The following is a 17,191-nucleotide window of genomic DNA, read 5'->3' on the forward strand; positions in this document are numbered from 1 at the left end:
CCATTCTGGCTCGCTCACGATTTCTTCTTCCCATACATGGCATCTATCTGCTCCTTGTAGTGCTTCAGCAGCTGCGGCCGCTTGAGCTTGAAGGTGGGAGTGATCAGATTCTGCTCGACTGAGAACTGCTCTGCCTCCAGGTGAATCTTCCTGATTTGTTCGAAGCCCTGCGCATTTGACAGCAATGGAGAAGCTCAGTAGTCATACCCGGAAACGCACCTTGTGCAGGCAGAGTGATGGCGTCACATGGGGTCTGGTGACTATATAGGTTCTGATAAGCTGCAGATAAATGTATGATAACTGCACCCTGTCAGTGCAGGACACTGGCACCTTCATGCTCCACTCCGGGAACAGCGGCTTAATGATGTGTTGCACTGCCAATATAATTAAGAAAAGACTGGCCACCTCTCTCGACAATATCTCCTTTCTCCTGACTGCACAAGGGCCTTCTTTCCAATGTGAATGGCCAGCACTTTCTTTTCCTGCTCCAAATGAAAGCGCACGCTCATCACAAAACTCTACAGGCTACCTTACCTTAAGCTTTGCCTCCTTGGCGGTTTTGTTGAGTTCGCCCCAGACATAGGAGTTCGCCTTCGGGTCCTTGACGATCTCCGCCAGGTCACCGCTGACGTCAGCGTCGGCGGCCCACGATGTCAGTGCTGACTCAGCGGGCACCACCACCGCCACCAGAATGTTCTCAAAGCTGTTGCCGTAGACCCAGATTTGCTCCACCAGCGGGTTCTTCTTGTACACCGCCTCAATCTTCTCCACGGCAATGTACTCGCCTGCGGCAGCAGGACAAACTCGTGGCGTCTCACATGCATTATCACTGTGACATCTTCCCAGGTACCTCTGTGGGTACCTCTGTGGCCCTCAGCTCATGAAGTCCCAATTGACAGGGATCTGATGCTCTGCACTGCTGGCTTCCGTCCCGGAGCTTGCACTGCATGCCAGTCTTGGCAGACCCACGGTGCATAGGACATCCAACGCGCCAATCTCAGAGCTTCAGACGTTTGGAACTCCTGATCATCCCCTGATGTCAGGCTACTGCTTGTTGGCATCCTTGTGCCTATTCCTCCACAGAGGTCCGTCTGAGCACAAAGGACCCCAGGAAGAAACAAGATTCAGCAGGAAAATCATGATCAAGGGCAGAGAAAGATGCGCGCACCCTGCGACAGTTTGAAAATGTTCTTCTTGCGATCGATGATGCGCAGGGCTCCTTCTGGAGTGAGTTCTCCCACGTCCCCAGTGTGGAACCAGCCGTCCGCCGTGAGGTCCTCCTTTGTCTTGGCCTCGTCCTTGTAGTAGCCCTTGAACAGCGTGGGGCCCCCAATAACCACCTCCCCCCTCGGCGGGCTGCCGGCTGCGCATGCATAAAAGCCTGCTCAGCATCACACGCAGACGCAGAGAAGCTCAGCGGCATTTCTGCCTTGATGGCTTGCTGGCGTTTTGTTTTGCTAATATTTTTGGCCTGCGAGCGGCTCCAAGATCAGAAAATGAGCTATCGGAGCAATGAGAATGTCTGTCGAGGGCCGGCAGAGGTGCCCAAGTGTGCAAACGCCGCTGCGCGATAATATATTGGGAGGCAGCATGATCCGAAACAGCACTGGCCTGTGATCCCTGAGCTTAAATGCAAGGGATTGTCACTTTGTGCAATGGGGGGCCGCACCTGGGTCATAGTTCATCTCGGGGACTGCCTCGAGCCGGAATGCTGTGCATGGCAGCGGCGGGCCAACAGTGCCTGCCATCTCCTGCGCAGTACAATCAATATGAATCAGCGCAGCTGGGCTTTTCCACAGGGATCAGCACGGTGACCGTCACTATACCCAAGGACTTTGAGCAGGATTTGTCGCCAATGGCGCAAAGGAAGATGTTTGGATGGCGTCGGATGCTCACCGAGAGGTCTGGAACGCTGATGAAGGAGCCCGCACAGGTCTCTGTCAGCCCGTACCCCTGCACACCCCATGATCTTCAATATCAAAGCCGTACCAAGCAGAACAGACGTGTCGCACTTGGACAAAATGTTGCAAGCAGTGGTGTTTGATGCAGGTCTGTACAGATCTGCGGTTGAAAAATTTAGCACAGCCTTCGTTATCATTCGCATGACACTTCTACATGCGTTTGCAGCGAGGGACCGGAAGAATGCTGTCATCTGGTCGGAGTTTGAACCTTGAAACTTGAAATTTGAGATTTCGAAGATTAAATTTGAATTTTCTGGGGGTGGCAGAGGAGGGAACGCGCCTGCACGACGGGCGCGCACATGGTTATTTTGAGGAACTCCTCCACGTGGCCTGCCAAAGGAGCGCCGCCGCTAACGATGATTTTCACGCGGCCGCCCAGCCGCGCCTTGATCTTGCTGAACACTACCTTGTCGAACACCGGCGTCGCCTGCATGTCCACATTCATTTTCTTTCTCAACGTTGCAACCTACTTGTGTTGCGACCAGAAAAAGTGCCATCCAGTTGCCAGGGAGAACCTCCTCTGGCTCACTTGTCACGCGTTCCCAGCTTGAGAAGGGTGTGTTTTTACATCATCAAGAAGAGTTTGGTCAACGCTGATGAAGGACAACAAAGCCACGCCTCAACAGGGTAGCTCTTTTGCGAATGGTGCACCGAAGTAAGATTATTTTTTGGAGCCAGCTCTTGGCTGCAGAGTAATGCATGCGCTCGGGATGTCTCGATGAGCCCCAGGTTTCATGACTTTCTAACAACCATGACATCCTCTGCCCGACAAACCTCACATACCCCAGAAGAATATGCACGACAAATCCACTCGAGGCGCACCTTGTCTGCGGGGATGTTGCGTTTGAGGCGGGCGCTCTTTCTCCTGTAGCCCCAATGGAACAGCTTGGCTGCGAGACCCCCCTTCTCATCGATCTTGCTCATCGCGCCCGCATATATCCGGTCAAATACCCGCGGCACGCCTGCATAATATTTGCGCGCACATTAGCCCTCCTATAATTCTGCATAAGCGCAGTCCCGTCTTGATTTGCACACTGTAGGAAGCTTGAGCAAGCCTGAAAGCTTGGCCCTGCCAAGCCAGGTATCATATATGAGACAGATTCTGTTCGCCAAAGGCTGCGATAAGTCCTGACTGCATATTTGTGCAAATAAACGGCAGCATGGCACGTTTTCATTTTCACAGCTGACATCACTGCTTTGCGGCAGCTAGACATGAACACATTTTGCCAAGCGCTTCACCATGGGCAGAATTCCCACAACACATGCAACACCAGGGGTTGTCCCCGTTACAGTGGCGCACGCTAACACACAGGTCGGTTCCTACATATCTTCACCATCAGCACAAGCCCCGCATGCATGCAATCTTTAGGAGGATCTGTCCAACACGCACCAATAAAGATGGTGGGTTTGAGGGCGGCGATATCATCCACAAGTTTTTTCACATCTCCCTGGAAGTAGCCGATGCGTGCCCCCACCGACAGAAACATCTCCTCTGTAGACCTGCACAGGCCGCGCCAGATCAGGCAACCCGCCAGCATGTGCCACCTGCTGACTCATGGATCGTGTCTCATAGAAAACCCAGGATCAGGCAACCCCGCTGAGCGGCTTCTGCATATGGTATGATTGGGCTTTTGCTTCAGGTGAACACCCTCCATTGGGTAAGTTAGCAAGGGGAAGACAATGGCATTCCTTGCATCATCTCAAAGCTCTGCAAAGCAGCAAACACAGCAGCCACAATGAGCACCAAAGTTCAAACAAGAAAAAAGTGCTGGTGTAGAATTGCAGGCAAATTTGCAGGTGCGCGATGTGACAGCAGGGCACCTGCCAAAGATGTGCACTCTAGCTGTAGACAAGCAAACAATTACACAATCCAGTCAGCAGGGCTCACACATGCATGCAGATGCCTCTGCAAGCAATCACCCACCTGTCGAAGATATGCGCAAGGGGCAGGTATGACAGCACGACGTCATTTTCTGTGATGGTGTTGCCATGACTGATCTGCTTCAGGAAGGCATGCAGGCCCGCCACCTCAGCCACCACCGCCGCGTGCGATATCATCACCCCCTGCGCACGACCCCTTGTTATATCCTGAAACCCACCGCCTAATTTGTTCAGCAGTCAAGAACACGCAAAGCGCAGAGAGTCTACTTCTCGTCCTGTGATCCCACACCCATTGTTCGGAGCAGAGGGGCATGCTGCAGAGGTCTCTGGTCGGCCACAAAGGCAATTGGCGGTTCTGATAATCCTCCTGTTTTGGCGAGGTCTTCCTCTGGAGCAGATTCAAGGTCCTCCTGGTATTCTTCTCTCAAGAAGCGCGAGTGACTGAGGGCCCAATATACACAGCAGGGACTGTCATCGAGCATCGCTGCTGTGCATGTCATGTGATGTATTGCCCACCCAGAGGCGAAGCCAGTGCCCCAGAGGTCAGATAGACCTGATACCCCTCAGAGCCCTGTGGTTTGTTACATTAATCACCTTGGGGTCTCCGGTGGTGCCGCTGGTGTACATGATGGTGCAGAGGTCCTCCGGGCTGGGGGGCACCGGCGGCGCAGGCGTTGCCTTCCCCAGCGCCAAAAACTCATCCCACGAGTAGGCTTTGATGTCCGCACCCTCCGATGCCTGCGTGTCAATTTGTAAGTGATGACTTATACAACCAAGGTGAGCATGCCCTACCCGCCGCTGGTCTCACCCTTACTAATTGATGATTAAGTTGTTTTGTCATGCTTACATCCTCCGTGGCACGATGACTCAGAACAATTGAGAAGGGCAGGCCCATGCAAGTTGGTGGCACCTGTTTGGCGTCAGCGTAAGCACTAAGGAAGCCTGGCTGCCATATGCAATTCACCATTTTAAGATGAAGAACCGGCATTACACACAGAAACAGAGGCTGCCGAAAAGACCCTTCAGTCTCTTCTCATTAAGGGATCATTTTGCTGACATGATGCCTTTCTCATCATGCATGCAAGGAGCCACAGGTGCCCAGACCAACGACTCAACGAAATCACCTGTTCTGCATCGGGACGCTTCTCGTCCCCAGTCCCCCAGTACACGAGCGTTGTGAGACCCTTGTGCGCAGAGGGCAGCGCCTTCAGCAGAGTATCCAATTTTTCCCTGGGATACACAGAAGAGTCCTCATAGGTCAATCATGAGTTGGGTACAGGAGACATGTGCTTGTTGGTGTCAATCCGAGTGAGGGTTGTATAATGGCGCTCGCAGTGCCTTTCATGTATTGATCACCTCATTCAGTTTATCAGAGCTGACTGGCCAGTACCCACAACAGGAGATTGTATTTGGGAGTGATCATTTTATCTTTGACTGAGATGATACGCTGTCAAGACATCCCACTTTTGTCAAGCAGTGCAGATGGGCAAAAAGTTTTGAGGATTGAAAGACAACAAGGAGCTGACCTGGCGACAAATATGATGCTGGACTCAGAGTGGTTGATGATGAATTCGACAGCGTTCTCTCCCAACGAGTCATACAACGGCACGCAGTACACGCTCTGCCTGTTGCATGCCTGCACCACCGTGCCAAATGAGGCCATCAGCTTTCATGAATACGTAATCACCCTTCATCCTAGGAGATCATGGAATTCTTAGACAGACTGCCTGCTGCATGCAACAGTGTTGGCGTGCGACACCTTGCTGGGATCGGAAAGGAGCAGGATGCAGGGATCTGAAATGGGCCGGCCACGGATTCCAGAGAGATGAATCTATCTGCAGTATTTTATGGACATACCATGTGCCAGTGTTGCATTGGCCATCGGTGGGACGCAATTAATGCCCCGGGAAAAGGGAGGACATGGCTCTTTGGGGTGGGAATCATACCTGCATGGCAATCATCCATTCTGCGCTGTTGCCCCCATAGATGGAGCATTTGTCGTGGGCTTTGACTCCCACAGCGCTCAGGGCAGAGCCGATGGCTGCCACAAGCTCCGCTGTCTCCTCATAGGTGATGAACTCGAAGGGCCCAGCAGTCCCATCCACCTGCACATCAGGGGCAGCGAATCGACTGAGTCCATCGATGCATGTTGGAGATATCAGAACGGCATGATCACCTATTGCAGGTGATACGCAATGTCGCAAGGTCTGGCCAGGCCTTTCAATACAGTGACATTGCCAGTCCCCGATGCACGCCCTTGACAAATTGGGAAGAGCTCCGGACAAACACTACGTTATCATTATGACATCATGAACCTTTTCGCAACCAATGGTAACCCTTATAAGTCAGCAAAGAGGCGGTGGCTTTCTATTTGGAAAGTTGATCGCTGATGAGATCAGAAGCACTGACAGGGTTGACTACATCAATTGATCGAATATAGACAGAAGCAAAGAGTATTGCAATCATAGGAATGTCTTTCCTAACATTCAGTGTAGTTGTGCACACCTGTTTCCTGCTGCCAAGGCAAGGGTTCTGTGCGTAGCGCTTGGCGCTGCTTGTGAACAGCTCGTACAGCGTCTTGACGCCATCGAGCGTTGGATACGCATCCTTTGCGACCACATTTCTGTAGGTAGGGCCGATTGCTACAGTACCTTCTCCTTTGCTGGGCTCTGCTGGTGCAACTTCAACCAAGAGGTTTTCAACATGTTTCATCTCGTCCTCCTGAACCGCTGTGAGAGCCTTGAGGGCCACTAAACCTACCCCCACGCCCCCGATCAGTAGTGCCAACATTTTGGACGCCTCAGAACAGACTCCCGACGGCTCTTCCTGCATTGAACCGTCCCAGACTAAACAGACCGCTCGTTCAGGAGTGCCAAGACAGGCGCAAACTCCGTTTGGAGCTGCACTGTACCTTCCTCTGAACCTGCCTTCGAATGATGATTTGGATTCACAGTTTGCTCTCCTTTCCTTTGATTCGACATGTTGGTTTCTGCATCAGTTTGTGTAATGCTTGGAAGGACTGACATATTCAGTAACAGCAAGCATTTTGTAAACTTCGACTCAATTGTGAATTGGAACGCCTTGAATTCAATCGATTTTGCAAATTCAAATGCTGATGCAGAGAGAAAGCACACATCATGCAATGCACGCAGTGCCATGCAGCAGCGCGCAGCTTCTGCATCAGTTTGACAAGCCTGAAACAAGCTGATGAGTGGAATTTAATTACTCTTACTCTTACTTACTCTGCAGTGCGCGCTCACAAAGACTGCCCAAACGCAACCGCCCCTCAAATTCATTAGAGGGGAACAAATACGGCGGTCCGGTTACTCCACTTAACGTTTCAACACATCCAAAGAACCATCTAGTAATGTCGACTACTAGTTAGAGAGGATCCGTTGCTGCTTTCTGAGCACCATCGGCGCCCACAGTACCCATCTGTGTTGCGGAGACAGGAGTCTGACCCAGACACACCCTCCAAAACAATAAGAATACAACGCGTGGACTTGGGCTCTATGAATACACGTTCAAAGGGGTGCCCACACCAGTCACCCAGTCACCAAGAGGGCCACACCCCGGCCTAAACAGCACTCAATACCGAGCCTGCTTGACAGGTCCCATAACCGGCAATCCCTGCTCTGCCTCGCTCCAACCCACGCATGCAGCAAGCTCGCCGCTGCTGCTTGCGCAACGGCCTGTGGCCACAGTGTGCCCGCGATCGCGCCCTGTGAATCCACCCAGGGGAATGTGCCTCCAAGGGTGGGGCAGGGCACAATTGCGAGCCGGCGAGGCGGCCTATGAAATGCCGGCCGGAGTGGCGTCGATGGTCGATGTCATCTTCTTGTCGCCGTTGAGCACGCTCACCTGCACAGTCAGCGAGACACACATCAGCATCAGCCTTGTATTAAACTAGACAAGGACAGGAACCCATGCAAGGATAGCCTGAGCATGATGAAGGCTGCCACATCTGCGGCAAGTCTCTAGCAGCGAAGGCAGTCTCTAGCAGCGAAGGCACCACAACCAGCCTGGGCTATCATCCGAGGCGCGTGCAGATGCACAAAAGCTACAGCGACTCTTGGTTTGTTCTGGCATCTATCGCCCAGACTAGAGCACCCCAAGCCTCTACGATTGAAGGATATGATGATCGAGTCTTCGAGCTACCTGGGGGCCTGCGCCAGGCTCAGGCAGTGGAAGCGGCAGTCTAAAATTAGAAATGCTCAGCAAGCATGAAGGTCTGTCTGGTGGGGCGTGCCTGGCCGTCGGCGTCGACATCGATGATGACGGAGTCACCCTCCTTGATGTCACCGCTCAGCATGCGCTCGGCCATGGAGTCCTCCAGCAACCGCATGATCGCCCGCCGCAGCGGCCGCGCACCGTACGCCGGGTTGTACCCCTCCTCCACCAACCGGTCCTGCGCAAAGCCGGGCAGGAAACCTTGATTTTGAATTCAAATTTTAATCGTGACAGCTCAAACAGCGTGGTGAGACAGGAAGACAGCCTGCCAGCGTCGCCATCCAAGGGTCGTACGAGCACTGCAAAGTACTCTATCAGAGGACGACGATGGCTTATCCTCTGACCAAATCTGTGGCTTTGAATAGAAGACCAGTGAACTTGGCAGGTTTCAGCCTGGCTGACACTGCAGCTTCCAGCAAGCTCATATACTGCGGTGCTCCAGTGTCAGGTACTTCCACAGTCTAAAACAACAGAACACGACCCCATCTGAAGACCTGTCTTGATGCATATTGCATCTGATCTGGGCAGAACATGATCAAAGGCTTTCATGGGCTGCGCCAGGCCAGTACAGGGTGATGTGGAAGGGTGGCTGACCTTGAAGCGCTCGGTGACATCGATCTTGATGCCCTTGATCTCGGCGCGCTTGAAAACCTCTGTCAGCATGATGTCAGCGATCTCCTTCACCTCGCTCTTGCTGAGCTGCCTGAACACAATGATCTCGTCCAGCCTGCACACAACAAAGAATTCCTCAGAACAACATTACAAAATTCTCTCTTCACATAGTCCTTCAGCAACTCCAACAACTCCGTTTGTTGGCAGCAAGTAAAGAGGCAAAGACATGCCGCCATGCATGCAGATGGCTCCACCATCGCACTTACATCACAGTGCCAACCCAGTCACAAAATGGAAGCAACCACCGGCATCACCTAAGCAGCAAAAACCCAGCTGACGCGTGCGCGCATCCTGCAACGCCCTGTATCAAGGCATTTCCCACAAGCATACCCCGGCAAATGCACAAGCCCCAAAAAAGCCGACATTTCCGCCCACGAAGGAGCATGTGCACATGTGTCGGCAGATGCATGCCGCGAGGCACGACGCACCTGTTGAGGAACTCTGGGCGGAAGTACTGCTTGAGCTCCTCGTTGACGAGGGTCTTGATGCGGTTGTAGGAGGAGTCCTCCTCGCTCGTGTCCAGCTGGAAGCCCAAGCCGCCGCCACCCTTCTCAATCACGCTGCTGCCCACGTTCGATGTCATGATGATCAGCGTGTTCTTGAAGTCCACAGTGCGGCCCTGCGCAGCAAAGAAAGGGACCCAACTCAGTTCATCGTCAAACTGTCAAAACAGCGATCGTAATCCAAGTACCTCGACATCAATCTGCATGGAGGAACTCAAAAATTTCACCCTCGGTGACAGCTCGGCAACACTCATCATCACATGTACATAAAAAGAGCCGTCATGAGTGCCTTGCACCGGTTTGGAGCAAGTAGCAAGGAAGCAATAATCTGTCAGCCAGCACATTCCGCCCAGCCTCAGCTGGTCCACCACTGGATGAACCAGGCGAGGTTGGACACCAGGACGAAGAGAATTCTTCTATGCTGTCATATTCCCATCTGACTAGAAGGCAAGATAGAACAACACCCTGCGCCTTTCACATCACTGCAGTGCTACCGAGCTCGATGGAGGCAAGAGATAGGAGACCCACCTTGGAGTCGGTCAGACGGCCATCCTCCAGGATCTGGAGCATCATGTTGAAGACGTCCGGGTGAGCCTTCTCAATCTCATCGAAGAGCACGACCGTGTAGGGCCGCCTCCTCACAGCCTCTGTCAGCTGCCCACCCTCGTTGTACCCCACGTAGCCTGCCCAGCACAGACGATTAGTCATCATCACCCTACATTATCTTTAGCCAAGTTCACAGTGAATGCAGAGGCCGCAGCATGGGAAACTTTGGCAGCTATAATAAAATCTTCTAAGTACCATGAGACATGATTGCTTGAAGAAAGACAAGGCGTCACAAAGTGCTGAATCCTTTTTGCTCATCGAGCCATATTGCAAGATAGGAGTGCACATGAAATGCAGCGCAGCAGGCAATGCAAATGCTGAGCTGCATAACACGCGCATCAGTGCTTGCCATATAGCTGACCAAGAGAGCCCCATGGCTAACAGGTTTTGCAAGCCTCACATGAAGAGCCTCACATGATGAGAACATGCGAATTTTCCTCAAGATAAATTAAGAGGTGGAAAATTGCACACCTGGGGGTGAGCCGATGAGCTTGGAGACGGTGTGGCGCTCCATGAACTCGGACATGTCCAGCCGCACCATGGCCTCCTCGCTGCCAAAGTAGTAGCTCGCCAGCGTCTTGGCCAGCTCAGACTTGCCCACACCTGCGAGCATCAAGCATTATTATTATGATTACACGCCTATCCAAGCCAGATTAGGCTTAGGTGCGTCTCATCAAGCATACAGACGCCTAAGCAAAGCTATTTTAGTGTGCAGTCAACAATACGGGCAAAAAAACTGCAATCAATGCGTCTCACGTTTTTGTGGCTGGGAGGATGTCATATCATCAATTGATTCTCCCGAAACCTACAGACGCCGACGAATCCCAGCGCCAGTTTATACTACCTCACTCTACTAGTGATAAAATCACTACAACCTCTGACAGCATGCCAAGCAACCAGCAGTAACATGCTGTATTCAGAAGCTAGGAGACAACATGCAGGTAAACCATTTCACAATACATTCCATGGACCTTATGACACCCTGAGCTCAAATCCCAACAACTATGGCCATAAGTTGGGATTTAGGACACCACAAATGCATAAAAACCTATCTTCCATACTCAAACAGAGGCAGAGGGGCAATTGAGGACTGAAGGCTCCGCTAAAGACCCAGGAAAACAACACACAGATTCACCAAGAGACCATGGTAAGGGCAGGGGCCGCACCGGTGGGTCCTGAGAAGATGGAGGATGCTACGAGGCGATTGGGATTTGTAAGGGAGTTTTGAGCTCACGATCCAGGTAAACCTATTATTATGCGCCGCACAACAACCCAAAACAAGCCTGACAACAGGAAAGGACGACAGGTGCCGCACCGGTGGGGCCAGAGAAGATGAAGGATGCGATGGGGCGGTTGGGGTTCTTGAGGCCGACGCGCGCGCGGCGAATGGCGCGGCTGATGGCCACAACGGCCTCCTCCTGCCCAATCACGCGCTGATGAAGGGTCTCCTCCATCTTGATCAGCCGCTCACTCTCATCGCTGGACACCTGCAGTGAGTGGAACAGACAGCATGAGCACAGGAGGAGAAGGCCACGCAGTCAGCTCTGAGCAGAAAGTGCTGGTTGGGGAACCATGCCAGCAGAACAGCAAGCAGTGTCAGAGCACGAAACATCCAGGACCGGACAACAAGCGGTATGTACACATCAGCGCTGATGCATGGTACCATTGATGAGATTGACAGGTCTCCGAAACCATAAGCACACACTGGAGCCAGCAAAAGTCGCCCACAGCATGATTTGCTGCGGGCACATTGCGCAGACTTGAGTGCATGCAAATGAGGGAACTGCAAAACAGGATGACTCCAACCCCGTCCAACATTCTATTGCATTGCTGCAGGTAGCGCGGGTCAATAGATAAAGCGACCAACAAGCAGGGCGTTATACATCACCAGCAGAACTATAACATCTATGCGCAGAGCCCGCACCTTTTCGACGGGGATGCCGGTCCACTGCGCGACAATGTTGGCAATGTCAGCCTCGGTCACCAACGGGCCGCCGCCCTCGGCTGAGGACTCGGCCTCGGCGGCCTCGCCCTCCTTGGCCGCTCCAGTGATAGCACTGATCTGCGCCTTGAGCTCCATCTCCCGATCCCTCAGGGTCCCCGCCTTCTCAAAGTCCTGCAATATGACGAGAATAGGATAGTGAGTTGCCTTGCACCAAGACAACTTCACCAGGACAAGAATCACTGCATTTGGGGAGAAGACGGTTGGTGAAACAACCAGAGCCATTTTGTGCAAGAACAACGATGCACCATTCCAGTCCCTCCCACATGCATCGGGTGCATCGGGCGCAGAAGCCAGAGGAGCTGCAAGTCTAAACAGATTGCTATTGCTTCCATTGGTCTCCTCACAGATTGACAGTAACACTGCTCCCCAGGTTGTCAATCTCCCTACAGCAAGTGCGCAGAGCATAGATATTCATAAGTATGACCTACGGGCCGAGGTGCCCACCTGGCCGCGGACGGCGGCGTCCTTCTCCTTGAGCAGAGCGCGCAGCTCTTTGTCCAGATCGCGCGCCTCCTCTGGCAGCTGCGCGTGGCGCAGCCGCACCCGCGAGCCCGCCTCGTCGATCAGGTCGATTGCCTGCACGCAGATAATCACTCTCCACCTCAGTCCAGATGTGGCACAAGGATCACAGTGACGCGTCCCTTGTGTGCATGGCTGCCTGTAAGGGGCTCCAGCTCAGCCCAAACCTCATTCTGTCGTGCTGCACTTTCTCTTCCGACTCGCCGTTTCAAGCTCAGCACAGACAGCTCAGCACAGACAATCTCACCACCCTTTGCTTTGTACAGAATAACGTGAGGGTATCACAGGTAACCTGGTAATCACAGAGGCTCTGGCACCCGAAGGAAAAATCGTGACGGGGCGCGCACCTTGTCGGGCAGGAAGCGGTCGGAGATGTACTGGGAGGAGAACTTGGCTGCGGCGTCGAGGGCCTCGTCGGTGTAGCGCAGCTTGTGGTGCGCCTCGTAGCGCTCCCGCAGGCCCAGCAGGATTTGGTACGTCTCATCCACGGTCGGCTCTGGCACGTGCGCGCACAGAAAGCACATGATCAGTCTCGCTTGCTCTTTTGTACTGTATTACAGCCTCATGTAGATTGGGTGCATTCTTTCATATTGTTTTGTTCACGCCGTCCCAGCCACTGAGCGTAGCAGATGATAACTCTTTTGCCTCTCGTTGACAACATGGCCTGGTACAGCACATTTTCAACCAGATCACCCTTAATCAAGCAGCAGAGCAGCATTAAAATTCGCTGACTCAAGAACACCCAAACAAACTGGATGAGCTATCTGGGACGAGCAAGAGCGCGCGGACACCACAGGGCCCTGCGTGGGTGTACGACATACATCTTACGGGCAAGCAGCCCATCTAAGAAAGCTCGGAGCAGCGCTATGACTTGCATGTGCGGGGCAGGGAGCTTATCTTAACGGGCTGGAAACGGCGCTCGAGGGCGGGGTCCTTCTCGATGTGCTTGCGGTACTCGTCAAGGGTGGTCGCGCCGATGCACTGCAGCTCACCACGCGCCAACGCCGGCTTCAGGATGTTGGCAGCGTCAATAGCTCCCTCCGCCGCTCCAGCACCGATGAGGGTGTGGACCTCGTCGATCATCTGCGCACATGCGCAAATATCTTCTGTTAGCCGGCTGCATATACTGTATATAGAAGAATTCAAATTCACAAGCGTTTATATGTCATGGTGCCCAGCGCTCGAAGTCCTATTCAGTAGACCACGTTCCACGGGGCGCATGTGACAACTGAGTCAATGTCAAAGGCCGTTGAGTGCATGCATGCAGCATAGCAAGCCGCAAATCTAGAGCAACTGACACTACTGCAAATGCTTTCTGGTAGGAAACCACTCTCCTGTGCAAATACACAGGACAGCCTGGCAAAGCCTAATAATCATATTGAATGCAGGGCAGCCGCAAAGAGGATGAGTCAGGGGCTCACCAGAATGATGTCATCGTTCTGCTTGATCTCCTCCATGAGCTTCTTCAGGCGCTCCTCGAACTCTCCCCTGTACTTGGTGCCAGCCACCAAGAGGCCCATGTCCAGCGTGATCACCTGCGCCAGTGCTCGTGATGTCAGCACGGTTGTGATGTCAGCAAGCTGCCAGCGACATCACCAAACTAAGGTGCAATCATATGGGCTCCTGGTTGGCGTGGCGTTCAGAGGGAAACCTGCATCCTTTAATGCTCTCAGGTCTTGTACTGGAACTCCAAAAGACACAGACGCTTCAATCAAATGTCATGCCAACTGGTGATGCCTCAAACTGACATCCTTAAACAAAGAGACGTGAAGTTGCACTGGCAGTTATGCTCGGAGCTGTTCCCCGGAACAATGCGTCCTAATTTCTACTGAGTATATGCCTTCCTTGAAGGCTTCTTGAAAAATAGGGAAAGGCATTTTGTAGCATTGTTCAAACACATTAGAAAGAAATCCCTGCTTTAGTCCCGTCACCCAATGTGACATGCAGCAGAAAAGACATGATGAACACATCATCCAGCCGTCTGAAGCTGATCATGCACTGCACAGCATCCAGATAACAAGTACGGCCGGTTTGGACCAGTCACCCAGCCACCCAGCAACACAAATACAGCCGCCTTGGACAAGTCAGCCAGTGACACAAGTCACAGCCGCAGTAGTCCAGTCAACCAGTGACACAGAGGCAGGCCCACACCTGCTTGCCCTCGATGGTTTCAGGGACGTCGCCATTGGCGATCTTCTGCGCGAGGCCCTCTGCTACGGCGGTCTTGCCCACGCCTGGCTCGCCGATGAGGCAGGGGTTGTTCTTGGTGCGGCGGCCGAGGATCTGAGTCACGCGCTCAATCTCCTTCTTCCGCCCCACCACCGGGTCCAGCTTGCCCTGACCACAAGACATGTTCCGTCTCAGCGAATTCGCTCAGACCCACATGCCAGGAAGCGGTCTACAAATTGCATGCATTCATTGAAAGCGATCCCTTGCCCTGCATTCAATGCAGGACATGGCTGAAGAGAGCATGGACAATTCTTACCTCTTACCACTCCTCTCAAGGTAGATAATGCACACGGCAGAACAGCAATCATGATGTGCACTTGCCAAACAGGAAATGCTGTTTGCTACGACGAACAGCTCCGACCAGTGAGCGTGCTCCGACATCGCAGGTGCGACTTCCAAGGCTTTCCTCCCACAAAATATGGTGTGCAGCACGGGCCTGACCTCGGTGGCCTGCGTGGTAAGGTTGGTGCCGTACTCCTCAAGAGTGGGCATCTTGTTGGAGGACGAGCCCGAGCCGCCGCCCACCGTCACCGTGTCCTGGCTCTCGCCCACCATCCTGATGACCTGTTATCCAGCACCCACACATTCCAGGTAAGCGCAAGGTAATGTAAGTTTGTCCGCATGATGGCAAGGAGAATGCAATGTCCATATGAGGGATGATGGATTTTTGCAGTGAAGTAGATCCACGTCTCCATGGACACCACCCCTCCTGTTCAGTGCTGTCTCTGTTCACATGCGTGATACACGTGCTGTGGCATCAAGATTCCTGTAAGATGCTATTCTACCGGTGTACGAGGCCTGCAGGTGTCATTCTCCCACTCACACCGGCCACAAAACTACTGTCAAGCAAATCCGACTTCTCTAAAGGTCACGAGTGCGAGGCCTCCAGACTTTCTTCCCGGTGAACATTGTATGGCCTCAAGAGAATATAGCAGTAATCTTCTGCACAAGTACTCTTTCTGGCTGGTGTCTGGAAGACGCTAGGGCAGGTGCGGACCTGGGTGCGGATCTTGGAGGCGTCAGCGCCCAGGGTCTCCAGCACTCTGGCAGCCACGCCCTCTCCCTCCCTCAACAGGCCCAGCAAGATGTGCTCCGTTCCGATGTAGTTGTGCCCTGCAACCAGCAGTCATGCACTTAGTAAGCCAGCACCAAGCAGTCTCTGCTTGCATCTTGGTGTGATGTCATCACTGCATCCCAGGCAGAATGCATGGGGTGCTGTCTGCTAGTGCAGTGCATGCATCATATAATTACTGCATCCAGGCAGCACAGCATGAGGTGCTGTCTGCTGGTGAAGTGAATGCATTATGTCACAGGGATGAACTTACTGCAACCAAGGCAGCACAGCATGGGTGGCTGTCTCCTAGTAAACTTGCGCATTGTTTACTTGAGGACAGCCTTCAACAAGGTTCATGTGTATGCTTGATCCCAAGACAGAAAAGGCAACAGTGCATGATGACCGGTAGAGCGCGCACCTAATTGCCGTGCCTCTTCCAAGGACAGCTCCAAAACGCGCTTGGCGCGAGGTGTGAAGGGGATCTCCACAGCAACAAAGCCGCTTCCTCTCCCTGTGAGCATGCAATTCAAACCGTAATCAAATTGTTAAAAGAAAAAACTTCACGGCAAAGGCAGTAGCTTGTCGGAGACAGGTATTGCTTGGGACAGCAAGGCAGCTTACATAAGCAGTTGAGATGCTTCTGGAAAGAAATATGACTGATAAGTCGCACCAATAATCTTCTCCACCTCCACGCGAGCGTCTTTTAGGTTCACGCCCATGCTCTTCAGCACCTTGGCCGCAATTCCTGTAGACTCGCCAATCAAACCCAAAAGGATCTGCTCTGTTCCGACGAAGTTGTGTCCCAATCGCCTCGCTTCCTCTTGCGCCAGCATCACCACCTTGATGGCCTGTTGATACCAGCAGAAAAGTATCAACTGCATGCTGGACGCTGATCACATTCACATCAGACCATGCAAGGTGGACATAAAACAAGGTGGCAGAGAGAGGTCAAAATCATAAAGCGTCCCAGATTCATTGTGTAGCTGTACTAAACAAAACAGAATAAGAATGTAAAGCGTGTGTCTGCATTGAACGTGACGTGCCTTCTCAGTGAAGCGCTCAAACATCATCCTCGTGACCTTGTGGCCACTCCCTCTCCTACTCTGCTGGTTGCTTCTGCTGACGACTGCCTTCAAGCTAGCATGCCCGCTGTGTGATCCAGCAGAATCCACCTCGTTTGCTCGCCTGAACCCCGAGAAAGAGGTCAGCTGGGCGCAAGGCCTGCTATGTCTGCAATTCATGCTTGGCATCGAAACCGAGGCCCTGCTGCTCGCTACTGGACTGTTCCTACGCATCATAGTGCCGCTATTCACTGGAAGAGTCTGCATGATTAAAAACTGCCCGAACGCCGGACCAAATTGTCTGAAATGAGGACAACAGAGCCGCAGACGTAGCGATCCCTGGGCGAAGTGGATAAATATTATGTAAATTCCCCGATGGAAGGGTCTGGAACCTTCTGGAAGGGGTTTTTGGGCAGAAGCACGCAGACGCGTTTAGCCTCGAAGGATGCAGTTTGCTTGCAAAGTTGTCG

The 17,191-nt window shown here is 52.8% G+C and overlaps 2 protein-coding genes across 2 annotated transcripts; both read right to left on the minus strand.

Moving 5' to 3' along the window:
• Positions 1-14: 14 nt before the first annotated feature.
• On the minus strand, positions 15-6,554 carry COCSUDRAFT_28164 (acetyl-CoA synthetase-like protein; the record flags this gene model as incomplete). The annotated part of the gene is made up of 14 exons (XM_005648910.1): positions 15-167; positions 535-785; positions 1,169-1,363; positions 1,670-1,751; positions 1,897-1,969; positions 2,261-2,388; positions 2,784-2,923; positions 3,352-3,461; positions 3,886-4,025; positions 4,437-4,555; positions 4,954-5,072; positions 5,369-5,478; positions 5,789-5,947; positions 6,348-6,554. The coding sequence occupies 14 exons, from the start codon at positions 6,552-6,554 to the stop codon at positions 15-17; spliced, it is 1,986 nt and encodes a 661-aa protein (XP_005648967.1).
• A 501-nt stretch (positions 6,555-7,055) lies between these two features.
• COCSUDRAFT_28166 (hypothetical protein) lies at positions 7,056-16,541 on the minus strand (the record flags this gene model as incomplete). Its single annotated transcript, XM_005648911.1, has 17 exons — positions 7,056-7,703; positions 8,092-8,250; positions 8,667-8,799; positions 9,173-9,363; positions 9,776-9,930; positions 10,325-10,456; positions 11,169-11,340; positions 11,778-11,969; positions 12,303-12,434; positions 12,725-12,916; positions 13,281-13,460; positions 13,799-13,912; positions 14,529-14,714; positions 15,048-15,170; positions 15,604-15,719; positions 16,079-16,171; positions 16,331-16,541. 17 exons carry the CDS (start codon positions 16,539-16,541, stop codon positions 7,635-7,637), a joined length of 2,550 nt encoding a protein of 849 aa, XP_005648968.1. The 3' UTR covers positions 7,056-7,634.
• Positions 16,542-17,191: the final 650 nt, after the last annotated feature.

Source organism: Coccomyxa subellipsoidea (assembly GCF_000258705.1).
Source record: "Coccomyxa subellipsoidea C-169, whole genome shotgun sequence".
Classification (NCBI taxonomy): domain Eukaryota; kingdom Viridiplantae; phylum Chlorophyta; class Trebouxiophyceae; family Coccomyxaceae; genus Coccomyxa; species Coccomyxa subellipsoidea.